Source organism: Physella acuta, unplaced genomic scaffold (genome assembly GCF_028476545.2).
Source record: "Physella acuta isolate Inbredline_101_S28 unplaced genomic scaffold, ASM2847654v3 ptg000610l, whole genome shotgun sequence".
Taxonomy (NCBI): domain Eukaryota; kingdom Metazoa; phylum Mollusca; class Gastropoda; family Physidae; genus Physella; species Physella acuta.
In genome coordinates this window covers 125,001-150,630 of record NW_026732129.1, presented here as the reverse complement: position 1 = coordinate 150,630, position 25,630 = coordinate 125,001, and the positions used below count along the sequence as shown (strand labels likewise).

The following is a 25,630-nucleotide window of genomic DNA, read 5'->3' as shown; positions in this document are numbered from 1 at the left end:
TCTAAAAAAAGCTGCTGTCTAACATATAATCCAAGTATTTATTTTAAACCCATAGATTAGACTGAAAGCTGTTTGCAACAAAAATGTAATCCTGGTTTTAATCCTAACCTAGTTATAATGTTTTAGTCACACATATGACCTTTTAAACAAATTTTAATTTTGGTCATTTTTTTTCTAGACACTCATGTTACTTTTTCTTGACTAAACTATGAATTTTTCTAGACACAGCTATAATTTATAGAAACACCTATACATTTTGTTGACCCAATTTGAGCCACACCAATTTCTTTCCCAGACACTCATATTACCTTTTTCCAGCCACTCCATTATTTTTTGCAGACACTTGTGACTTTTGCAAACCCTACACTATTGACTACAGGGTGACCTGCGTCGAATTAATGGTGACAGAGAACCGATAGAGGTGTTGAAATCAACCGCTTTTCTCCGCTGGTCAGTGTAACTTTTTGACTCGTTGATCGAAGGTTAATTTGTCCTTAGGTTCGATCCACCTAAATTTGCCTAGCTCTACAGAGTAGACTATCACGAAAACAAAGGATACGCTCAAAACAGTATAGTTGATATCCACTTAAACAACACTTCCATACCAAATATATAATTGTCACTCTCATTTCTAACTAGTCTAATTTTGAATAAAACCCAAATAGCTGATTAGCATCTAATCCCTAATTTTTTTATTCTTAGCTGCGATGTTTTGTGTGAATATTGTGTTCATTTCTTTTGTCTTGATATATTTTGTCCTTACCTCTTTTTTCCGTTAGATAATTTGTCATTGAGATCATTTTTCCTACCACTTTTGCGCATTTATATTGGCATTCGTAAAAAAACTTTAACCTATTTTTTGTATCACACAATAATGGTAAGCTATACTCAATACGACTCAGTTTTACAAGCTTTTATTTTTGTTCGCAACGTCTGTTTGTTTGTTTGTTTGTGAGTGTGTGGCAAATCTTGTAACACAATTTTTACACCTTATAATGCAGCGATTTCATTCAAACTTTCCAGATATTAAAATAAGAAAATAAAACTAATTTTCGACCTGTTGATTTTGTATTTTTAATATGACGAGTTTCAGGTAATATCAGTAAAATGTAAATATAAAATCTGATTGTAGTAACACTGGAAATTATCGGCAAGTGGAAATTTTATGTGAACAGTTGATGGAAATATAGATTTTATGTGATGTCTTATTTACTAGAGTTTGATGGTTTCTATTAAACTTCGTGCAACATAAATATTAGCAGATAAGCTTGTTTAGATTTTAACAGCGGATATGTATACGTGGTCAATTAGTTAACTTGCAAGACAAAGCAATAAAAGATATTGTAAAGGAAAAATGGTAAAAAAAAATTCAAATACGCGAAAAAAATTAAATTTTGTATTTTGTTTTAAAAAGAATTTTAATTTCCTTTTTTATACTTGCATCTTTTAAATATAATAGAAACGAGCCGGGAAACAACAAAATAACTGAGCACCAATAGAAACAACAACGAATAGTCTCGACATTTTCGAAAGGCCCATAATTATTTTTAAAAATCATACATTATGTTATTATAATAAACATCGGGATAAAAATTTAACTGTGATTTTTGTTCCACTTTACTAAATATTGGATGTGATTGGTATTTTCGGTGTCTAAATTAAAAAAAAATTAAATGCCAAAAAAAATGTTTTTTGTTTACATTTTTATCACACTATGTCATTTGGTTTTAAAAACAAATCAGAGTTTGTAATATAAAAGTGTAGCTACATCCTATAACTTTAGTTTGATGAAAATCAGTAGAAATGTAGCTTTAAACTCAAAAAGTTATTTTCAACTTCTTTGGATTTACAACTTTTTATAAAATTGATTGTAAAAATATAAAATTTCTGAACTATTTAAAGCTTTAGTTGTTTGTTTGTTTTTAAATATTTTTTATGGTCAGTTTGATAGCAAAACTAATTTTAAAAAACATTATTTTATTCATGTCAGCAATAGTGATGGAAGGATTCTCGTCAACTCGCTCATATCCGTAAAATTCAACGAAAACTGTGCGTATTATAGAGCGGAAAATAGTAGTTTATAAGAAACACTGAATTACCATTTTTGAGAAATTGGAAATAGCGTAAATTACTACTGCCGCTCATGGAAATCAAATAAAATTTGGGAGAATCAAATGAGACCTTATGCCTATGTATACAATTTGGCTCACCTAACTGAATAGGTACTAAAATTATTTGCATTTAAAAACCAAAATATAAAATAAAGTAATACTTCACTCAAAACATGAAAGGAATCCAACTATAAGATCTTATACTTAATTATGAAATTTCTTCTACATAAGTGCTACAGTACTTAAGTTTCCACTTCTTGTTACCAAAAATCGTTTCAAATCTTATACAATTTGACAAATTATTGTATTGGAATGAATTTTGATAACCCATGTTTTGTGCAGTCATTAAAAAACAGGTGTGTTAAAATTAGGTTGAATTAAAGGGAATTTTTTTTTCCTTTAAAATCAACCTATTTGAATGATGCTACACAATGTAGCAGTAATAAAAGCTTAAATATACACATGGGAGTTTACCGTTAGTTAAAAATTGCAACAGTCTTTTGTCTCTCAATTACAGTTCACGTCAGTTCTTTCTTCACAAAGGGCAGGCTGAACACCTGAAGATGAGTTACGTAACGGCTTTTGGCTTCCTGTGTTTGGTGGTGGTGATACAGTCAGGTATTTTAGCATTAGATATTAGAGTCGTCTAATACCATTAAAAAAATGCACATTTCGATTTTTTTTAAAGTTCAATGTTTATTGAAGCAAATTTATTTAACGATATTAATACAGTTTATTGAACTGTAAATAGATTTTAACATGAGTTACCTGTCCATCTCATTTATATTCAAAATGCTAAATTTTATATATATATATATATATATATATATATATATATATATATATATATATATATATATATATATATATATTTAGAGAGAGAGAGAGAGAGAGAGAGAGGCATAATATTCACATATATAAAATGTATTATTATTTCCAGGATTTGCCGAACTTGTCGAATACAAGATACTTGTAAAAACAGGTAATAAATTCAAAGCAGGAACTAACGCTAATATTTTCATAAGTTTGTTTGGTTCAAGAGGAACAACAGGCAGAATTCCCTTACCACATCAGGATAAGAACAGCTTTGAGAGGGGAAGCAAGGATGAATTTACTGTAAGCATGTTTTGAATGTCTGTAGCCCTTTGTGACACCTATGATATTTTTTGACATTTTGTGTTACGTTTGACATTTTGTGACACTTTGTGATACGTGTGACGTTATGTGATGCTTTTGACACTTGAGTTTTTTAACACATGCGAAACTATGTAATATTACCAGGGTACCCGTTTCACGTGAATTATAGGCCTATATATTAAAGGACTTTTTATGTTATAGTTTACTTGTTTGGAAAAAATAATTTACAAAATAGTTATTGGTAAAAACTCAATGTTCTTTACTGTACGTTGAACGATATTACTGACAAAGCAAACTAAATAGCTAAAATGCCGACACATTTAATATAGCATAGGCTACCAAGACCTATTAGAAAAAAATTAAACCAATTAGATCATGTATTCATTATTAGACAACACAACATCATATTAAAGGCACACACTGATTAAGGTTTGTTTTTTCCAATTATTTAACCAGTCGTGTGATATCTACAAGTTTTATGATCACTACAGTAAACAAAATGACCTGCCCCACAAATACGTCAACCAAATAACCAACCCCATAATCACTGCAAATAAAATCACAACTATAGCAAACAAAACAAAAATGACCAAATGCACAATCACAACAGACAAAATCACAATTGTAAAATACAAAAGACCAAATGCACAACCGCAGCAAACAAAATGTCGAAGTCCGCAGTCCTCTCCATGTGTTAGATCAAATAACGATTAGGTTCCTAAATGTTTCTTCAGGTGACTTCCTTCAACGTTGGACGAGTTAACTCTATAGAGATTGGACATGACAACCGAGGAATAATGGCAGGCTGGTTTCTTGATTATGTGAGTAAACCTCGTACATGTACCCATTTATAGAATTAGAAATAATCTGATGGCATATATATATATATATATATATATATATATATATATATATATGAAATATGAGACTAGGAAAACTGCATCAGTAAGACACAATTATGCTAGCTTATTTGTATGGGGAGGCTGATTAAGTTAACTAAACTGTTAAGCTAGTAGGTACGGCGTTGGGGTAGAGAGGAGAGGGGCGAAACTTAACGTAGGTGGAATTGGCGGACTAAAACAGAATTCAAATATGGCAATATGTTTTCACATTGTTGGAGGAATCTACCTGGGTTAGCTGCTAAGTTAAAGATCTGCATTAGGGCGTTTTCTTGTGTGTGCTTTTGCCTAATTAACATTATGTAATGTATAAAACGGATCTATTTTTATATTATACTAGAACACCCGTTATTATTGGATAATAGGTACTCATAAATTACGTCACTTTTGTTTGACGATTTTTATTTTCCCCCTTAAACCCTCCACACACACGATCACAAATGGCTTAAAAATCATAAAAGACGTCACACCTCAGCAAAAATTAGAAGAATTGCCAAGCGTATCCGAATGAAAATTTAAAATTGGGTTGATAAAATAGCAAACAGTCGTATCGCTAAAGCTATATGCTACAGAAAATAAATTTAGCTTTTTAATGCGTTAAGATTTTTAAGGGCAACAATGTGTTCCATGAGAGCAACCAATGTTTGTTGTGAAAATAAGTAAAGAAAGTTTGTTCTTTTTTTATTATTAATTTACAGTGGTGTTTCTACGAATAAATTAATCAGCGTCTTTAAATAAACGTGTGTGTAACATTTTGGCAAAAAAATAAAATTGTCTCTACATAAATACGTACTTTACAGTTCTACAAATAGTGAAGACGCTCTCATCAAGCGGAACAAACAAGCAAAAAAAAAATTTAAAAAAAAACTTATTTTAGTAGTATAAAGATTTCTTAAAAACAAAAATTGAACTTGTGAGTAATTTTTTTTTTCGGCGCGGGAGGACATGGTCGGATGGTAGAGCACACGGATGCTAAAATATATCTAGAGGTCAGATCTTGAACTACAGTTCTGATGGGTACCTGACTCACGGTTGGGGAAGGAATAGGTAAAAGCGGCTGAGTATTGTGCATACCACACTATCCCTTCATCTACCTATGAACTGCCAGGGGTAACTTTACCGACAAGAGATTATTTAATGTATAACAATGACCGGACTTTGCAGAAATCAAACTTTTTTAATGTATTTTCTTCTTATAGGTCATCGTGACCCAAGCAGTGGCAGCAGTGGACGAGAATATAGTGGTAAGCTATTTATATCAACGTTACTTAAATCCATTAAACTTAGGCTTAGGGACTGTGTGGTAGAGACCGTGCTTGCAACCTTCAAAAAGTAGGCACATCACTGACGTGGCTATCTGAATCTACTGGGTACCTAAGTGGGTACATTGCTGAAGGGGGTATTTGAATAGTGGGTACATACACCACTTTAGTAAGTACTTGACCCTAGTGGGTACCTCACTATGATGCGTCCCTTACTCTAGTGGGTACTTGACCCTAGTTGATACCTGACCCTAGTGTGTACCTGACCCTAGTGGGTACCTCACTCTGGAGTTTACCAGGGTCTAGTGGGTACCTGACCCTAGTGGCTACCTCACTCTGGTGCTTACCTGACTCATGTGGGTACCTGACCCTAGTGGATACCTCACTCTGGTGCGTACCTGACACAGTAAAAAAAAACGGCAGGTTTTAAAAGTTAATTGATTGAATAAAGAATTGCTTTAAACTATGTTAGATGTTCAATAAATCCCAGACTTTAAGTGTTTGGTTGTATGCTCGTACAGACGTCATTGGTGCAAAGTTAAAGTATCCTCGGATAGAAGTCACAAAGACGACATTTTTTAAAATTAATTTACAACATGTTACAACCGCTGGGTCTAATACATACACGCACGCTGGTCTGTCATGGTAGACTGTATTACGTATATTTGTCGGTAGGCTGTAAAACGTCTGTATGTCTTTCGTCTCTACGACCTCCATAATTGTACAACCCTCTACATTGATATAAATGCACCAGTTTAAAATGTCCTTGTTTGTTCTTATCCCGCAGAAACCAGGCTCCACAACCTACAGGTTTGACTACAATAACTGGATCGCTATTGACGAGGGAGACCGTTCACTTGTCAAAACAATAAAAGTCACATCGACAGAAGTCAAACTGGCTTAAAGCAATATGCAGGCACAAATTCTCCTCGACAGAATATCTGATATTAAAATTAAAAGGAATTCTAATGTTCGTTAAAAACTAAAAGTTTAAACATGTAGAAAATATATTGGGTTTTTTTTTTTTTTTTTTTTTTTTTTTTTTTTTTTTTTTAAGATTTTAATTTAGTTTTAGTATTTTGAAATACAATGAAATAAAGTGATAATAATTATTTTCATGGTTTTCTTTTTAACTTTTTATTATCTTGTATTCTGTGTTCTTGTAAAACATTAGCTGAATGTATAATAATGTACCACTATTTTAATAACTCAAAAGAAAAGAATACTTTTACTAAAAAGCAATTTATCTTTAAAGAAAATCACGTATTTTATTCTTTTTAGCACATAATTATATCGAAGCTTGTTATTAAACATTTTTTATTTTAAAAATTGCAATTATTTATTTTCAACAATATCTAAAATTAAGAAATAATTATTTTAAAAAATGTTCGGCTAAGGCAGCTAATTTAATAGGAGTAGATAGATATATCTTCTTTACATTAAGACATGTTTTTTTCATAGTGCAAGTTTCATTAGAAAACAGAGGCGGCATTATGGGTTCAGGCGGATTATAGTGCCAAAATCCGATCCCAAAAAAATTAAATGTTTTATTGCAAAATATATTTTTTTCCTTGCACTTTGATAGAGGTTTTCTAAAAATCAAATATATCAAATATCAAAAAAAATCAAAGAAAATCAAGTATAAAAAATATGGATTGCGATCTGACTTAGCCAGTGAGTCCTGCCGATGACAGTTCAAATACGACATCGCGACTTCACGTATCGGCATCGTGATAGTTTCTATATCGTGTAACGGTGGACGTTACGACACGTACATCAAAATTGTATCAACCTCACATTATAGGTCCGTGTTGAGCGCATTTGACAAGCATACTTTTATAACTATATCGTGGCCCAGTAGACGACTTGTGATTGTCGTGATGGTACGTAGTGTAATTTTTTTAGTATTGTAATCCCTGAGTACTATGTCACGCAAAAAATAACGTGTTCGAACGAATATGTACAATATGGATGATGAACAAGTATACAGGGACTTAATTGGAGTCGGCGTCCTAGCTGCATCGTTTCCAAATCATAGTTACGTAATTTAAGTCTAGCATCGGCAAAACTAAGAGAACATTTCCTAAAGCTGTAAGGAGGTGGAAGGTACAAGAAATTCGAGGTGATGCCAGGCTTTTCTGAATTGGTGTCGGAAAGGTAACACCGGAAGTCACAACGATTTATGACTTTTTTCTTTCAATACAGTGATTTTTTAGTGATTTCATTTTGTGCATCGTGAGATCATTTGTCCTTCAGATAATTTGTCCTGAGATCATTTGCCTTGAGATATTTTGTCTGGGATATTTTGTCTGAGATCATTTGTCCGGAGATCATTTGTCATGGAACCTAAGAGAAGACCGTATATAACTTGTCCTCATGTATGTATTGGTCTTATCTTAAGTGCCTGGTGAATCACAAACATAATGGACTATCGTATAACAAAAATCGAAAAATACCTGGTTGTGTGTTTGTGAACAGAGTAAACCAAAGATCGATGCCATACATTTCTTCTTGCGGTTCTCGTTGTTTAGTCTGACCCCCAAACAAATCAGTTAAGTGTAAACACTTGGTCGACATATTCAACTTTATTGACAGACTTCGAACTCTACCCCAAAGTATATATTTTAGCCTGAATTACTGCTAAATTGTAAGTCTTAACTATTCTTTTAATTAAACATTGTCATTTTATTTTTTAGACCTAGGAGTGGCTGGATTAAAGTTTAGTTGGGCCATTGACCAGCGATGCTGCTTAGCTTTTGAGCAGCTGATAAATATAGGATTGTATTATAGATTATGGTGTTAGAGGAAGTTAATTATGCTTAAGTAGCCGTATTAGCATGAGGACATGGTGTTTCAGAGATGATTGATATTAGGTTGGATAGGATAGTAAAACAAACCACAAACACAAAAACACGTTAACACAAACACAAACATAAACAAAAGCACAAGCACAAACACAAGCACTGAAACTAACATAAACATAAACATAAACATAAACGTAAATATAAACGTGAACGTGAACGTGAACGTGAGCGTGAGCGTGAGCGTGAGCGTGAGCGTGAGCGTGAACGTGAACGTGAGCGTTAGCGTCAGCGTCAACGTCAACGTCAACGTGAATTTAAACGTAAACGTAAATGTAAAAAAAAAACATAAAACATAAACAAAAAACATAAACATAAAAACAAATATTAAAACATAAACATTAAAACATAAATATTAAAACATAAACATTATAACATAAATATTAAAACATAAACATTAAAATAAAAACATAAATTATATAGACTAACATAGAGAAGATTTAGACTATCGCGTAGAGTATTTAGACTAACCTTAATGTTTTATGCCGACACCGTGAAACAATTACAATCTGTTACTTAAAACGTTGACATAAATAGCAGGCTGAGTAATGACCTTTTTATCAAGGTTTCCATGTAGCATATGCTTCCTGAATACTTCTAGAATTTATTGCTTGACGTTTAATTACTGCGGTATATAAATAGCAATCTCGAGGTATCATGCCCAAAACATTCAGACACAGCATCTAAACCGACTGAGTAAAAGGTTAGTTTCAGCTAGATATCATAAAGGGTGGATCGCGTGAAATTATATTTTAGCAGGTTATGTTTAGTGTTAGATAGAGTTGGAGTATGGATAAAAGATCAGGTTAGGGATATATCTAAATAGAGAAACTGCTATTAAATATAGCGTGTTATGGCTAACCCAACAATGCAGGCATAAGTATAGACGTGACTACACGTAAAGGGGTGTTATTATCAGGACACATTTAATTGTCAAGGATATTGCTTTCAGTTAATAATATTTTGGTTGTATATTTGTCGAAAGACTCGAGTTCGAATCCGGGTTCAAGGCAGTAGAACATCTGGGCAGCATAGTGCTGACCACACAATCTTTTCATATGTTGAGCAGATGAACTCTACCTCATGTGTCCAATGTTTCTATGGCCCGAAATGAAAAAGTTGATGTAGGCGTATTTAGCCGGGGAAGTGAGAGTGGTATGTTATGATTATTTTATATGCATGCTTTAGTGATATTGTTAAAAATTTTGGTAAGCGAAACAGAAATTTCCTTAAAGAACGAATTCGTCTCATGAAGTGGTGTATATTTTTCAACAATGCCCCCACATCCCTCCCAAACAAAACCCAAAATCTTTTGTTATGGTGTTATCCAAACTGTATTAACGATTTAATGAGCGACCAATATTTTTATTATAAAAAGGCAATTAAGTTTATGTTCTTGTTTTCAGTGCACCCAAAAGCTGGTTATTATAAAGGTTGTATTATAAATGTTTTTATTTCCATACATTAGTAATTTGTTCAAAAACATGTTGACAAAACTAAGGCTAATAATATGTGCGTAAAAACTCAATGAGCAGCCTGTGATCTCTAAAAGACAGTTATCTGCTCGTCGATCAGGCAAAAATTCAACCAGTAGAAAAAAAATATTTTACCGTCGTCCGAAAGCTGACTGACTAACCACAAAGATTAACTCTTGATATCACCTCATATTATTAAATTCAATTTCTTTTAAAATTATATTAAAATTATATTTAAAAAAAATAATTTCTCGTAATCGGAGATGAATGACTTGTATCTGGAAAGTTTGAATAAAATCGCTGCATTAGAAGTCGGTTAAAATTGAGTTACATAATTTGCCATAACCGCAAACAAACAGATATTATGAACTAAATAAACGTTTTAAAAATTATGATAACTCAGACTTCAGTTCCAATAATATTAACAATAATAGGTAAGCATTAGCTGAAATTAGATGTCTTAAAATAAATGTCAAACTGTCTAATAGATGTAGAAGTCTAGTTTAGTTTCTATTTGCAGTTCAGACTTAACAACAAGGAATAACAAGATGATGATGACAACAGCGTTTTTGAGTTTTCTTTGTATGGTCACTTTCATACAACCAGGTATTTCTTGTTTTTGTGCTGTGAAATCCTATTGGATTTCTAAAGAGCACGGCACACAATTATGTAAGAACAGTGACCATACGAATATGTGAGGACAGTGGTTACATAAATATGTGAGAACAGAGATTACATAAATATTTGTGGACAGTAGTTACATAAATTTGTGAGGACAGTGATTACATAAATATGTGATACCAGTGGTAATATAAATATGCCGGACAGTGTTTACATAAATATGTGAGGAAAATGGTTACATAAATATGTAAGTGAGGACAGTGGTTACATAAATATGTGAGAACAGAGATTACATAATATTTGAGGACAGAGATTACATAATATGTGAGGACAGTAGTCACAAAAATATGTTAGAACAGAGATTACATAAATATTTGTGGACAGTAGTTACATAAATTTGTGAGGACAGTGATTACATAAATATGTGATACCAGTGGTAATATAAATATGCCGGACAGTGTTTACATAAATATGTGAGGAAAATGGTTACATACATATGTAAGTGAGGACAGTGGTTACATAAATATGTGAGGACAGTGATTACATAAATAGGTGATACCAGTGGTAACATAAATATGTAAGGACAGTGTTTACATAAATATGTGAGTGAGGACAGTGGTTACATCAATATGTAAGGGCAGTGTTTACATTAATATGTGAGTGAGGACAGTGGTTACATAAATATGTAAGGACAGTGTTTACATAAATATGTGAGTGAGGACAGTGATTACATAAATATGTGAGGACAGTGTTACATAAACATGTGAGTGAGGAGAGTGGTTACATAAATATGTGAGTGAGGACAGTGATTACATAAACATGTCAGGACAGTGATTACATAAATATGTGAGTGAGGAGAGTGGTTACATAAATATGTGAGTGAGGAGAGTGGTTACATAAATATGTGAGTGAGGACAGTGATTACATAAACATGTGAGGACAGTGATTACATAAATATGTGAGTGAGGAGAGTGGTTACATAAATATTGAGTGAGGAGAGTGGTAACATAAATATGTGAGGACAGTGATTACATAAATTAGTGAGTGAGGAGAGTGGTTATATAAATTTGTGAGTGAGGACAGTGGTTACATAAATATGAGAGGGCAGTGGTATTTGAGTAATAATGAGTGATATAATAGTGTGCGCGATAAGAGTTGAAAAAGATCGGTTCAACCTAAATAAATCACAGCTGAACAAACACCAAATTACTTAGTTTGGTTTACAATACGCCAAACGATTTCGTCATGGGTAGGGGAAGCTACTCTAAATTATTTCACATTGTTTAAATATGGCACACAGGAATAGCCACTAACTCGAGCAGTCAACAGGACATCGACTACACGATCACTATAAAAACCGGAGATCGGAGAAATTCTGGCACTGATGCTACGGTATTCATCACGTTGTTCGGCTCCAGAGGCTCGTCCAACAAACTGAATCTACCAAATCAGGTCCATAACACGTTCGAGAGAGGCGACACGGACACGTTTACGGTGGGAACTCTTCATTGTTGTGATATTTTGTGATTTGTTCTGTGACACCATGTAATATTTTATGACTTGTCCTGTGACACTTTGGGACATTATTATTATTGTTACTTGCTACTGTATTTTAGGAATTTTCTTTCAGTTATTTAAAAAATGGAGGAAAAGGCCTCAGTGCCTACTGTTGAAAACATTATTGGATAAATTATATTGAATAAATTAAATTAATTAAATTGAATAAATTAAATTGAATTGAATAAACTAAATTGAATAAAGTAAATTGAATAAATTAAATTGAAAAAAATTAATTGAATAAGTTAAATTGAATGATTTAAATTGAATAAATTAAATTCAATAAATTAAATTCAATAAATTAAATTCAATAAATTAAATAAATTTATTTGAATAGATTAAATTGAATAATTGTAATTGAATAATTGTAATTGAATAAATGAAATTGAATAAATAAAATTTAATAAATGAAATTAAATGAGTTTAATTGAATAATGGAAGCAATCCAAAAAGAAATGCAGGCTTAAATCGGAGTCGATGGCCTCAATGGCGCATAACCACTTAAAACGTATCCTTATTTGTGTTGGAGGGGGTCGCTTCCAACACTAAAATTAAGAACGAAAAAGAAGAAGAAAAATTGAATAACTTAAATTGACTAAAGAAAATAGAATAAATAAAATAGAATAATTTAAATAAAATACAATACGATAAAATTAAATTAAATTAAAAAATAAAAATAAAATAAAATAAAATAAAATAAAATAAAATAAAATAAAATGAAATGAAATGAAATGAAATGAAATGAAATGAAATGAAATGAAATGAAATGAAATGAAATGAAATGAAATGAAATGAAATGAAATGAAATGAAATGAAATGAAATGAAATGAAATGAAATGAAATGAAATGAAATAAAATGAAATGAAATGAAATGAAATGAAATGAAATGAAATGAAATGAAATGAAATGAAATGAAATGAAATGAAATAAAATGAAGTGAAGTGAAGTGAAGTGAAGTACAGTACAGTACAGTACAGTACAGAACAGTATAGTAGAATGGAATAGAATGGAATAGAATGGAATAGAATGGAATAGAATGGAATAGAATAGAATAGAATAGAATAGAATAGAATAGAATAGAATAGAATAGAATAGAATAGAATAGAATAGAATAGAATAGAATAGAATAGAATAGAATAGAAATAAATAAATATATATATATATATATATATATATATATATTTATTTATTTATTTATTTATTCATATATATATATACATATATATATATATATATATATATATATATATATATATATATATATATATATATATATATATATATATGTACACATCTTAGTTTCAGTAGAATAGAATTATATTGCTTAATATCTTTAATATCTTAAAGTATAAAAGTCTAATTTCATTTCATACTGCATTATCATCGAGTATTGCGCTACATGCCAAGTTTGAAAGAAATCTGTTTGGTAAAAGTGGTAGAAATTTTGCTCAACACATGACAGCGGAATGAAAATATTAAGTACTAAATAAGTTCTGAAGATGAATCAAGCTAAATAAAAGCTTTTAATAATTAATTTTGTTTTGATGAGTATGGATAGATAAAGATTAATTGTTGTTTTTTTTTAAATGTTTTTTCTAGGTGCATGTCAAAAACGTTGGACGGATACAATCAATAGAGATCGGACACAACAACGCCGGTTATAAGCCCGGCTGGTTTCTCGATTATGTGAGTACACCCCCTCTGAAAAAGATAACTTACATAGACATTGTTGAACTGGAAAGGCGATGTCGTTAAACGGTTGTTGATGTTGAGAAAGAAATCAGTCACCCTGATTTTCTCAATTATAATAACAATAAAAAATATTGTAATCTACGTTAATTTTATTTATTTTCATTCAAATTTTCAAAAATGTTTAAAAACTTTTTTGCACCTTTGGATTCTCTTAGGTTGAGATCACTCAGAAAGTTGCAGCCGTTAGTGACACCGATATAGTAAGTTCCTTTTTTTAAAATGTTTAATTGTGTAAAATTATTTTTTTTGTTAATATTAAGTCAGTTTCATCGATTTAAAAATAATTAGCGCTAAACCACAGCGATTTGATATAAGTTATATCGTGAGGTTAAGCTGTATGTATCTTCTCTTTGGTGGTTCAGTTTGATTTCAATAATTTGTGTTTTTTCTTTAGTGCCTCAATCAGTTTGACGTAAATTATTTGTCTTTTCTTTAATGCCTCAATCAGTTTGATGTAAATCATTAGTATCTTTTCTTTAATGCCTCAATCAGACGTAAATTATGTCTTTTCTTTGTTGCTTCAATTTGACGTAAATCATTTGCGTCTTTTCTTTAATTATTCAATAAATCTGACGTAAATCATGTCTTTTCTTTGGTGCTTCAATTAGTTTGGCGTAAGTCATAAAAACGGATTACTAATGGGATTGGTCCCTTTGAGAGTCTATTGAGCATAGTCAAAAGAAGAAAATTGAGTCGGTATGGGCATGTCATAAGATCAAACATCCTACTACTATCCAAAACATTATTGCAAGGCACTGTGCCAGGAGGGAGAAGAGGGGGAAGGCAAAAGCGACATTGGATGGATGACATCAAGGATTTGACGGGGCTGGATGGATGACATCAAGTATTGGACGGGGCTGGATGGATGACATCAAGGATTTGACGGGGCTGGATGGATGACATCAAGTATTGGACGGGGCTGGATGGATGACATCAAGGATTTGACGGGGCTGGATGGATGACATCAAGGATTTGACGGGGCTGGATGGATGACATCAAGTATTGGACGGGGCTGGATGGATGACATCAAGGATTTGACGGGGCTGGATGGATGACATCAAGGATTTGACGGGGCTGGATGGATGACATCAAGGATTTGACGGGGCTAGATGGATGACATCAAGTATTGGACGGGGCTGGATGGATGACATCAAGGATTTGACGGGGCTGGATGTATGACATCAAGGATTTGACGGGGCTGGATGGATGACATCAAGGATTTGACGGGGCTGGATGGATGACATCAAGGATAGGACGGGGCTGGATGGATGACATCAAGGATTTGACGGGGCTGGAATGATGACATATTGGATGGGCTGGATGGATCACATCAAGGATTGGGGCTGGATGGATGGCATCAAGGATTTGACGGGGCTGGATGGATGACATCAAGGATTTGATGGGCTGGATGTATGACATCAAGGATTTGACGGGCTCGATGGATGACATCAATGATTTGACGGGGCTGGATGGATGACATCAAGGATTTGATGGGCTGGATGGATGACATCAAGGATTGGACGGGGCTGGATGGATGACATCAAGGATTTGACGGGGCTGGATGGATGACATCAAGGATTTGACGGGGCTGGATGTATGACATCAAGGATTTGACGGGGCTGGATGGATGACATCAAGGATTTGACGGGGCTGGATGTATGACATCAAGGATTTGACGGGGCTGGATGTATGACATCAAGGATTTGACGGGGCTGGATGGATGACATCAAGGATTTGACGGGGCTGGATGGATGACATCAAGGATTTGACGGGGCTGGATGGATGACATCAAGGATTGGACGGGGCTGGATGGATGACATCAAGGATTTGACGGGGCTGGATGGATGACATATTGGGTGGGCTGGATGGATCACATCAAGGATTTGACGGGGCTGGATGGATGACATCAAGGATTTGACGGGCTAGATGGATGACATCAAAGATTTGACGAGGCTGGATGGATGACATCAAGGATTTGACGGGCTCGATGGATGACATCAAGGATTTGACGGGGCTGACCGTCTCAGAACTAATAAAAGTAGTAGAGGACAGAGATGGATGGCGAAGAATTATGGAGTCAGCTGTGGTGCCCCAACGACCTTAATAAAGGTTAAGGGACGATGGTGATGATGATGTTGCTTCATTTAGCTGGACGGACATCATTAAAAAGCTAATGTTTTAGTCAACAGCAAGACGTCCATATATATGTGCGACGTACAATTTCTATAAGACGTTCATGTGACTAATGTCACCCTATATTTGTGTTATTTTTAAGACGTCAATGTGTCTATATGACATGCGTAGGTCTGTAAGACATCCATACGTTGAAGTCATTAGAACGTCCAATTGTATGTACTATTTCGGAAGATTCCTTTATTCTGCCTAAAAACTAAAATTTGTTCTCGATTTTCAGAGGAATGGCACTACTGACTACCGGTTTGAGCTGTACAACTGGATCTGCTGTCATTCCCTTATTAGGACCATACATGTTAAATGGGTTGATGTCCACCTGGACTAAACTTGCAATAAACTTGTGTAGAAAATGTTTGACGTTTAAATAAATAAAATTACATTTTTATGGATTCAATCAAATGAGCTGTTATAAAATGCAGTTTAATAGTATAATAAAATAAAAGTGTACTTCTTTTTCATTTTTAATTGAAATGGTGTGTAGGATTTCCTCCATTATTAAGTATTACTTTTCAACTTCTTATTCGCCACATTGGCAGTTGACTCTGATTTCAGCCTACTTTTCTTTCTAGATTTGCTTCCATAGCCATTGTTCATCCAAGAACTAAAATTACAATACAGCTGTTGTTTTTATTTTGGAGTTTTTTCTCCTAGATGGGTTGACGTCCCTAGCTATCGATCCACATCTGTTAATTCGGGAATATATGGGTTAGCAACCATGAGGTTTGCCCCTAAACCACGACGACCCACCTGTATATTTATAATATTAAAAAAAATTTAATACACTTTTATAAATCTTTTGTCGCTCATGAAATTTCTTACACGTTTTTACACAAAATATTTTATTAAACGGAGAAAGTTTCTTTAGTTTTTGTGCATTTAAAAACGTGTTAATGTATCGGTTAAAAAAAGTAAAGTACTCTTTCCAACATGACGGTCCACGGCCCATGGGGCAGGTAAAGTAGAGTCAATATGTTTTAGAGACCTCTGTAGATGAAGGAATGGTGAGGTCAGCACTATGCCTAGCCGCATTTACTTTCCATAACGTGAGTCAGGTACCCATCACACCTGGGTGGATTCAGGGACTTTCTACTTATACCAACCCGGGATTCGAACTCGATACATTCGGATTGGGCGGTCATACGCTATATTATTCTTCAAAATCGTCAGACAGGTTTTACGTTTATACTTGTAGATTTCTTTGATTTTCAACTTGTTAGTAAATGTGAATTTTCTTTACAAAAATAAAAACAGGTCGCTTTTTGAGCTTTTTAAAACTATTGGTACCATATTTCTTTTTTTTCCCATTCCGTTCGTTATTTAAAAAGTCGACACCCCACTTAACTAAAACATTTGCTTCAAACCTCCACCAATAGCTTGCTCTTTTTGTTATCATTAAACAACTATCTGCACCTTAATAACACCATTGGTAGCGCCTTAGGTGGGAAGACGTCCGTTTAACGCTGAATGTAGAAATATGAAAATTAATTTTTAATGATTATTTTAGTATCTCTCATATTAAGACAGTGAATTCATAATTTCGGGAATTTAAGGGAATGGAGGGGGTAGTTCATTTTTTAAAATGATTGCTAAGATTTTGAGATTTCTCCGTCGACAGTTAACGTTTATGTTTATTTTACCTAAGATTCTGTGTCGTTACACTTCATGTACAAATAAAGCGGTTACGTTTAAACTACTCACCATGGCAGAAAACAAAAATTGAGAACAAGTCCTATGCGAAAAATAAGACGTGGATAGTAGAGAATTATACTCTATAGACGTCAATAAAAAAACTTGGCGATAGCTTCAGTAAACAACGAAAGGCTATGATTTTTTAAGTCGACTCTTCAGGCTACGTTGTGTGATATCTTAAAAACCCTAGAAACTTGGACGCTTTGGCAGCTGTGTAACATGATCAGCATCCACCCCCCAAAAATAACACATATATATATATATATATATATATATATATATATATATATATATATATATATATATATATATATATATATATATATACATATATACATATATATATATATGTGTATATATACATAGGCCTATATATAGTTGCAATCGGTGTCCCCTACCATTTTGCCTAATGGTGTCAATTTGTGCGCACATTATATTAATCCACCAATGCATACATGAGGAAAAAGCATCGTTTTCATCGTAAATTATTAGATTTCGGTGTCACCTATTACCCGGTCGTTTATTGACTTATCAGTTATTCAAAATCCTCAACAAAACATTTTTTTCCTCTGTAAAGTTTGTAGTTTGTGTTACATCACATTCTAATTATTGTACTTCATGTGTCTCAATGTAAAAGCATTTTGTAAATATCTGAATCATGTTACAAAGTTACACCAGACACACCTGTTTGGTGAAGGCCTACCTGTTTTATTTGCCTATTTGTCGGGAGCCTATATGACGGGGTACATGTATCGCTGATGGGGTGGTTTTGACGGGGATCTTACGTCGGGGCCGATTCGTCAGGGTCGTTTTGTTATTGGCCGTTTTGCCGCCGCACGGTTTTATTGAACTAGTCCAAACTTAGTGTAATGCAGAAATTTGATCTAGAACAGACTTAACATTTTGCAATCAAATTTGCCCAGTTTGACAAGTCAATTCAAATTTAGTATGTCTAAGCGGGTTAGAAATAAATTAAACCGTTCTAATTTGAGTATTCTAGCCGGGGGTCGGATGAAATGGAAGGAAATGGTTGAGGCCATAAGGAACAGAGGACAAAGTCAAAGTAAGTCAATTAGAGTATTCTGGTTGAACCAAACAGTTGATTTATATCCGATTTCTGCTTTGAGTTGATCTGCTTACACATCTCTTAAATCCAAAGGAGATTAGCCAATTATTTTTTTAATGAACATGTGACGAGGTAGAATTTACTAGTAAGCTGTTGGTAGAGGTTGTAGTTGGAGGTTGTATTGGAGGTTGTGGAGGAATATAATAGGGGTAGGTTGTAGTGGTGGGTTGTAATGGGAAATTGTTATTATATGTTGCAATGGTAGTTTCTAGTGGTAGGCTGTAGTGGTAGGTTGTAGTGGTAGGTTATAGTGGTAGGTTGTAGTGGTAGGTTGTAGTTGTAGGTTGTAGTGGTAGGTTGTAGTAGTAGATTGCAGTAATACGTTGTAGTAGAAGGTTATAGTTAGGGTATGTGGTGGGATATCGTAATGGTAAGTTGTATTGGAAGATTGTAGTAGTAGGTTGTAGTGGTGAGTTTCATTGGTAGGTTGTAGTGGTAGGTTGTAGTGGTAGGTTGTATTGGCAGCTTGTTGTTGGTTGTAATGATAGGTTGTAGTTGAAGATTATACGATTATAATGGTTGATTTTATTGGTAGGTTTTAGTGGTAGGTTGTAGTGGTAGATTGTAGTGGTAGGTTGTAGGGGTAGTTTGTAGTGTTAGGTTGTAGTTTTAGGTTGTAGATTTTGAGTTGATCTGCTTACACATCTCTTAAATCCAAAGGAGATAAGCCAATTATTTTTTTAATGAACATGTGACGAGGTAGAATGTACTAGTAGGTTGTTGGTAGAGGTTGTAGTTGGAGGTTGTATTGGAAGTTGTGGATGGATATATTGCTAGGTTGTAGTGGTGAGTTGTAGTGTTAGGTTGTAGTGGTACATTTAAGTGGTAGCCTGTTACGATAGGTTGTGGTTGTAAATTGTAGAGGTAGGCTGATCAAGTTGTAGGTTGTAGATGTAGGTTGTAGTGGTAGGTTGTAGGTTGTAGTGGTAGGTTGTAGGTTGTAGGTTGTAGTGGTAGATTGCAGTAGTAAGTTGTAGTGGTAGGTTGTATTGGTAGGTTGTAGTGGTAGGTTGTAGTTGTAGGTTGTAGTTGTAGGTTGTAGTTGTAGGTTGTAGTTGTAGGTTGTATTTGTAGATTGCACTTGTACGTTGTAGTAGAATGTTATAGTTAGGGTGTGTGGTGGGATATCGTAATGGTAAGTTGTATTGGTAGCTTGTAGTAGTAGGTTGTAGTGGTGAGTTTTATTGGTAGCTTGTAGTGGTAGGTTGTAGTGGTAGGTAGAAGTAGTAGGTTGTAGTGGTAGGTTGTAGTGGTAGGTTGTAGTGGTAGGTTGTAGTGGTAGGTTGTATTAGTAGATTGTAGTGGTAGGTTGTTGTGGTAGGTTGTATTAGTAGATTGTAGTGGTAGGTTGTAGTGGTAGGTTGTAGTGGTAGGTTGTATTAGTAGATTTTAGTGGTAGGTTGTTGTGGTAGGTTGTATTAGTAGATTGTAGTGGTAGGTTGTAGTGGTAGGTTGTATTAGTAGATTGCAGTAGTAGGTTGTATTGGTAGGTTGTAGTGGTAGGTTGTAGTGGTAGGTTGTAGAGGTAGGTTGTAGTGATAGGTTGTATTAGTAGATTGTAGTGGTAGGTTGAAGATATTTTTGGTTCAGTAAAGGCTGTTGGGCATGTTGCAAGAAACGAATCAATCAATGACATTATATGTTTTAACTTAACGTTACGTCATACAACAAATAGTTGAAACGTTGTTTAACTAACCAAATATAAACAAAATCAAAATAAAATAAAAGCTAACTTTAAAAGTTAAAAAAAAACCAACAGTATAGCAGTAATACAAGCATAAATAGATACACTGGAGTGTATCATCAACCTTTAGCTTAACAGCTGTTCCCTATAGAACTTAAATTAGTCTGTCAGATTAGCAGGTTCACATTAGTTGTTCTACTAGTCGTTGCAGGCAGAACATCAGAAGATGAGTTCTCTAACGGTGTTTGGTTTGCTGTGTCTTGCGATGTCAATCCAACCAGGTATTTTGGTCGAGGTTTAAATTTTACTAACCTGTTCGTCTGTAATGGGTAATTCAACACAAACCATCTCTCCCTCTCTCTTTCTCCCTCTATCTCTCTCGCTCTCTTTCTTTTTCCTACTCTCTCTCTCTCTCTCTCTCTCTCTCTAAACACACACACACACATATATATATATATATATATATATATATATATATATATATATATATATATATATATATATCGAATTTCTATTTCCAGGATTTGCGGATCTTGTCGAATACAAGATAGTTGTAAAAACAGGTGATAAACTGGGAGCAGGAACTGGCTCTAATGTTTTCATCAGTTTGTTTGGTTCAAGAGGAACAACAGGCAGGATTCCACTTGCACATCAGCATAAGAACAGCTTTCAGAGGGGAGTTCAGGATGAGTTTAATGTAAGCATGATTTGCCTGTCTGTAGCACTTTGTGACACGTTCTTCAATATATGTCTTGAGTTTATTAACATTCCCGAGTGGCCAGATGTCGGAATGTTGAGTAGCGTTAAAAACCACAGTAAACAAAATGACCAACTCTACGAGCACAGAAGACAAAATCTCAATTGTAAAATACAAAAGATCAACTTTACAATTAATTCAGGTATAAATGCAACAGCACTCTCCTATGCGTTAAGCCACGTAAGATATCGTTCCTAAATGTTTCTTCAGGTGTCTTACTTCAACGTTGGACGAGTTCACTCTATTGAAATTGGACATGACAACGTTGGATTGCTGTCAGGCTGGTTTCTTGATCATGTGAGTAAACTACGTAAAAATATATATATATATTGTCCAAGGCTTGTTTAAGAGCTACGATGGGACATTAGTTTGTATTTGTTTCTTTTGTTTTTAGGGTCTTTTTAGGTTTGCAGTTATAAAACTTATTTCTGTAATTTCTTTTCCTAGGTCATCGTGACCCAAGCAGTGGCAGCAGTGGACGAGCATAATGTGGTAAGCTATTTATAGCAACGTTATTTTAATCAATTTAACTTAGACTGAGGACGGTGTGGTGTGGTGGAGAGATCACGTGCAGGTGAAAGTCTCGAGTTCGATTCTAGTGATTACAGTGGGTACCTGACTTGTGTAGGTATCTGATTCTAAAATGATCAGTATAATGGTCTAAAAAGTTAGTGTTTTGAGTCTCGGGACAGTAAGACGATTTTATAGCCCTGTTTATTGAAATAAATGCAGCAGTTTAAAATCTCCTGACACTCTCTCTCTCTCTCTCTCATGCCACAGAAACCAGGCTCCACAACCTACAGGTTTGACTACAACAACTGGATCTCTAAACACGAAGGAGACGGTTCACTTGTCAAGACCATAAAAGTCGCATCGACAGACGTCAAACCGGCTTAAAGCAATATTCAGGCACAAATTCCCTGCAATGGAATATTTGGATTTAAAATTAAAAGAAAATCTAAATTATTAATCTATGATTTTAAAACATGCTTCTTTTTAAAATGCATTTTAAATGAAAATATTAGAATTAAAACGTTGAAAAGAAAACATTTAGTTTTGGGATTAATAATTACAATAAAATAAAGTAATATCAAATATTTGAATTGTGTTCTTTTATTATCTGCTATCGAGCCTGCTCTACGGATTTTGTTGTCAGATAACAAGATTAGGACTTATAAATCAAATACCGACAGCGTCCTCACTACTAGGCCTAAAATCTATCACAAAATCCCACGGACCTAGAAGTCCACTCCTGCAATTACACCCCCACAATTACAACTCCTACTACACCCCCACCCCAATGAACCCAGATGCCAACTCCTACAACTACACCCCCACCCAAATGAACCCAGATGTCAACTCCTACAACTACACCCCCACCCCAATGAACCCAGATGTCAACTCCTACAACTACACCCCCAACCAAATAGACCCAGATGGCAACTTCTACAACTACACCCCACCTCCATGGACCCAGATGTCAACTCCTACAGCTACATCCCCACACCTCATGGACACAAATGTCTTCTCATACAATTAAACCTCCACCTCTTGTCAAATGTATGTCGAAATTCTCATCATGTCTAACCTATGTCCGAGTTCTCATCCTGTCTATGGAGTGTCACAATTCTCATTCTGTCTAATGTATGTCAAAAATCTCATCTTGTCTAAGGAGTGTTACAATTCTCATCCTGTCTATGTCAAAATTCTTATTATGTCTAATAAGTGACATAATTCTCATCCTGTCTAATAAATGTTAAAATTCCCATTCAGACTACTAAGTGACAAAATTCTCATGCTGTCTAAGGAGTGTCTTAGCAAACTATTGCCGCTGAATTGTATTATTAAATAACCACAACGAAAGTTATTCCAAACATTAAAAATGTTATCAATACTTTTTTATAACCTGTAAGTATATATTGTCATATATAGTTGGCCTAAAATCAATTTATTATTTGACCTTTTTAACCCGAATAAAGCGATATGCATTGCACCTGAATCTTGTATAAACTAATACTAACCCAAAATGAAACACAAATCACAATTATTTAACCCATATAATATATAGGCCCCACTTAATATCCGCCCATTCTCCCAAGCCACACACTCTACGATACTACTGTCGCCGTCTTCAAACCTAAAAGTCCCACCTCCTATTAGGATGAACTACAATTCCATTATCATGTAATTAGCGACGGTATGAAAGATTTTCATGACTGTCAACACGAAAGTTTCGAGTTCGAATCCAAGGCTCGAGTCGGTAAGAAGTCCCCGATTTCACCCATCATTAATTTGTACCTGACTTTCGTTAAAGAACCTATGGTACCTGAGTATAGTGCTGCCCACAATATCCCCCTGTACGTCGATAACATTGAAACAGAAGAGTTCAACTTCATCTGACCTTATGTCTTGGGCACGAACGAGGACAGACGATCATCGTATAGCCAGAAAAAGAGAAACAATTCTTTTACTTATTTCTAAATAGTGTGTACAGTTAAATGGAAAACGCAAAACAAGATAAAGTTTAAATAAAAACTTTAAATAAAAAGATGCTTTAATTTTTACCTGTTGTTAACAGAAAATCTACAACGTTCGTCAACTCGAGCTGCCCCTTTTTGTTCGCTACCAACTAGTTAATTCCCCCTTTCTCTACAGCCCCCCCCCCCCCCCACGAACGAAATGGAATTTATTTAGAAAATATATACTTTAAATAGTGTCTGCCCCCTTACCCCGGAAATTTCAACTGCCCCCCCCCCCCCCCCGGAGAAAAAAGTCTGCTAATAAAGGGAAGATAATTTGTCTGTTAGAGATAGCACACTATGTGTCGGGTTTAAAGCAAATAAATATTTCTAATCGTATCCTATGTTGTATCAACTTCCTCAGGAATCTCATTAAAAAAATATTTAAGAAACTTTAAAATAGGAAGCTTTTAAATGCACTGAAAATAAGAAAAGAAAATTAACATTCTTTCCTTCATAAAAGCGTTGGCCGCTCGTGCAATCTTCTATATATTTTGGCGAACTGATTATGTTCAAATTATTGTGTAAATCACATACAGGTGTATACTACATACAAATTTTCTTCGATTCCTTTAATAGTTTATTTATTTATTTATCTATAAAATATAATACTCCTGTTGTGCAAAAAATCGTCGTCTATCTAATCTAGATCTATTTTGGTTCACTCTTATACATCTCTATCTTAGACCGGCCTATTTTAATCAATCTTTATTTCGGATCGTTCTGTCCTATCTAAGCTATATTTGTCTTGGCCCGGTCTGACCAATCTATCTTTTTACACCCCCCCCCAGCTAATGCTGATTAGCTGCCTCGGATTTTAAAAAAAAAAATCTTCTGTTCCGCATTGCCAAACACAAGCAACACTCAACATTGAAAGATCAAACATTAAAAAGCAATATATTTAACACATACATTTAAACAAAACATTCGCAGAAAAAAAATTAAAACTTGTTTAAAACTTTATTTTACTTTTGAAACTTTTTTTTTAATACTTTTCTTTTTTTAATAATAATTTTATTTATTTCTAACATTTTATTATAATCCATACTTAAAACATTCTAAACTACCATTTATGGTATAGACATCTCCATCTGAATCACAATTTTTAGTTGTATTTCTGTACATTATGTATGTCTAGACGTGTTTGGGTTAGGTCCATGCATTAACCACACTCTCGACGTCTATGCAATAACCATACTCTTGACTCAGGGTCTAGGATAGGGTTATGTCTATCGTTGTTACAGGTATCTCTCTGACAGGTGGCTTGTCAACCAGAGCTGCATCGACCCACTCGTAATAGTCAAATCGGCTGTTTACATGGATCGTCTGCGGGTCCAAAAAAAAATTAACTGGACCAATTGTTTTAATCAGAGCTATTTCATAAATTCCCACGGAAAATGGACTTATCAAAAGCTACTGAAAAGAAATATTAGGACGGCAATAGAAACCAGATATATGGACGCCATATAAAACAGACATATGGACGGCCATACAAAACAGACATATGGACGGCCATACAAAACAGAAATATGGACGGCCATAGAAAAAAAGGCATATTTACATTTTAAAAAATAGACATGGACGGCCATAAAAATTTTGATGTTTTTAAGACCATACAAAGCGAACATTGAAAACACACATATGGATAGACGGCCGAAGAAAAAAAGACATGGACGGTCTTAGAAAAAGAACTTATTACGGAAATTTGGACGGCAACAGAAAACAGAGATAAAGACGGCCATAGAAATCAAATGGATTTGCTTATTCCATACAGCAATTGTCCCAATTGACCTATGACCTAATGTAAAAGAAATCATTGGCCTGTGACCAAATGTAAAAGGGTTTGTGACCTAATTTTAAAAACATAATTGGCATGTGAAATTATGTAAAAGACTTCATTGGCCTGTGACCTAATGGAAAAGACTTTAAATGACCTAATGGAAAAGACTTTAAATGACCTAATGGAAAAGACTTTAAATGACCTAAT

At 34.2% G+C, this 25,630-nt stretch overlaps 4 protein-coding genes across 5 annotated transcripts in view; 3 read left to right on the top strand and 1 right to left on the bottom strand.

Moving 5' to 3' along the window:
- The first annotated feature begins 2,614 nt into the window (after positions 1 to 2,614).
- LOC131947866 (lipoxygenase homology domain-containing protein 1) lies at positions 2,615 to 6,418 on the top strand. The gene is made up of 5 exons (XM_059309243.1): positions 2,615 to 2,729; positions 3,052 to 3,227; positions 3,983 to 4,069; positions 5,347 to 5,391; positions 6,197 to 6,418. Exons 1-5 carry the CDS (start codon positions 2,675 to 2,677, stop codon positions 6,311 to 6,313), a joined length of 480 nt encoding a protein of 159 aa, XP_059165226.1. The 5' UTR covers positions 2,615 to 2,674; the 3' UTR covers positions 6,314 to 6,418.
- A 2,327-nt stretch (positions 6,419 to 8,745) lies between these two features.
- On the top strand, positions 8,746 to 16,504 carry LOC131947864 (lipoxygenase homology domain-containing protein 1). 2 transcript variants are annotated; one of them, XM_059309241.1, is made up of 7 exons: positions 8,746 to 8,973; positions 9,256 to 9,425; positions 10,266 to 10,351; positions 11,667 to 11,860; positions 13,523 to 13,609; positions 13,831 to 13,875; positions 16,089 to 16,504. In XM_059309241.1, the coding sequence occupies exons 3-7, from the start codon at positions 10,294 to 10,296 to the stop codon at positions 16,191 to 16,193; spliced, it is 489 nt and encodes a 162-aa protein (XP_059165224.1). In that variant the 5' UTR covers positions 8,746 to 8,973; positions 9,256 to 9,425; positions 10,266 to 10,293; the 3' UTR covers positions 16,194 to 16,504. The 2 variants fall into 2 exon arrangements, with proteins under 2 accessions (XP_059165224.1, XP_059165222.1); XM_059309239.1 differs by lacking the exon at positions 9,256 to 9,425 and having other exon boundaries at positions 8,748 to 8,973; positions 16,089 to 16,502.
- Positions 16,505 to 20,514: 4,010 nt separating this feature from the next.
- LOC131947865 (lipoxygenase homology domain-containing protein 1) lies at positions 20,515 to 22,223 on the top strand. The gene is made up of 5 exons (XM_059309242.1): positions 20,515 to 20,648; positions 20,889 to 21,064; positions 21,335 to 21,421; positions 21,572 to 21,616; positions 21,905 to 22,223. The coding sequence occupies exons 1-5, from the start codon at positions 20,594 to 20,596 to the stop codon at positions 22,019 to 22,021; spliced, it is 480 nt and encodes a 159-aa protein (XP_059165225.1). The 5' UTR covers positions 20,515 to 20,593; the 3' UTR covers positions 22,022 to 22,223.
- A 2,426-nt stretch (positions 22,224 to 24,649) lies between these two features.
- Positions 24,650 to 25,630, bottom strand: part of LOC131947863 (lipoxygenase homology domain-containing protein 1) — an 11,579-nt gene continuing 10,598 nt past the window's right edge. The window contains exon 6 of the mRNA XM_059309238.1: positions 24,650 to 24,969. Within this exon, the coding sequence (XP_059165221.1) occupies positions 24,856 to 24,969 (114 nt within the window). The 3' untranslated portion in view covers positions 24,650 to 24,855. The remainder of the gene's footprint in view (positions 24,970 to 25,630) is intronic.

Bases quoted from the DNA above. Each gene is read 5' to 3' on its own strand.
- LOC131947866 (XM_059309243.1), top strand. From the start codon at position 2,675: ATGAGTTACGTAACGGCTTTTGGCTTCCTGTGTTTGGTGGTGGTGATA. The intron at 2,730-3,051 runs GTATTTTAGCAT...TATTATTTCCAG, and splicing joins GGTGGTGGTGATACAGTCAG to GATTTGCCGAACTTGTCGAA. The intron at 4,070-5,346 runs GTGAGTAAACCT...TTCTTCTTATAG, and splicing joins CAGGCTGGTTTCTTGATTAT to GTCATCGTGACCCAAGCAGT.
- LOC131947864 (XM_059309241.1), top strand. From the start codon at position 10,294: ATGATGATGACAACAGCGTTTTTGAGTTTTCTTTGTATGGTCACTTTC. The intron at 13,610-13,830 runs GTGAGTACACCC...GGATTCTCTTAG, and splicing joins CCGGCTGGTTTCTCGATTAT to GTTGAGATCACTCAGAAAGT. The intron at 13,876-16,088 runs GTAAGTTCCTTT...CTCGATTTTCAG, and splicing joins CCGTTAGTGACACCGATATA to AGGAATGGCACTACTGACTA.
- LOC131947865 (XM_059309242.1), top strand. From the start codon at position 20,594: ATGAGTTCTCTAACGGTGTTTGGTTTGCTGTGTCTTGCGATGTCAATC. The intron at 21,065-21,334 runs GTAAGCATGATT...ATGTTTCTTCAG, and splicing joins GAGTTCAGGATGAGTTTAAT to GTGTCTTACTTCAACGTTGG. The intron at 21,422-21,571 runs GTGAGTAAACTA...TTCTTTTCCTAG, and splicing joins CAGGCTGGTTTCTTGATCAT to GTCATCGTGACCCAAGCAGT.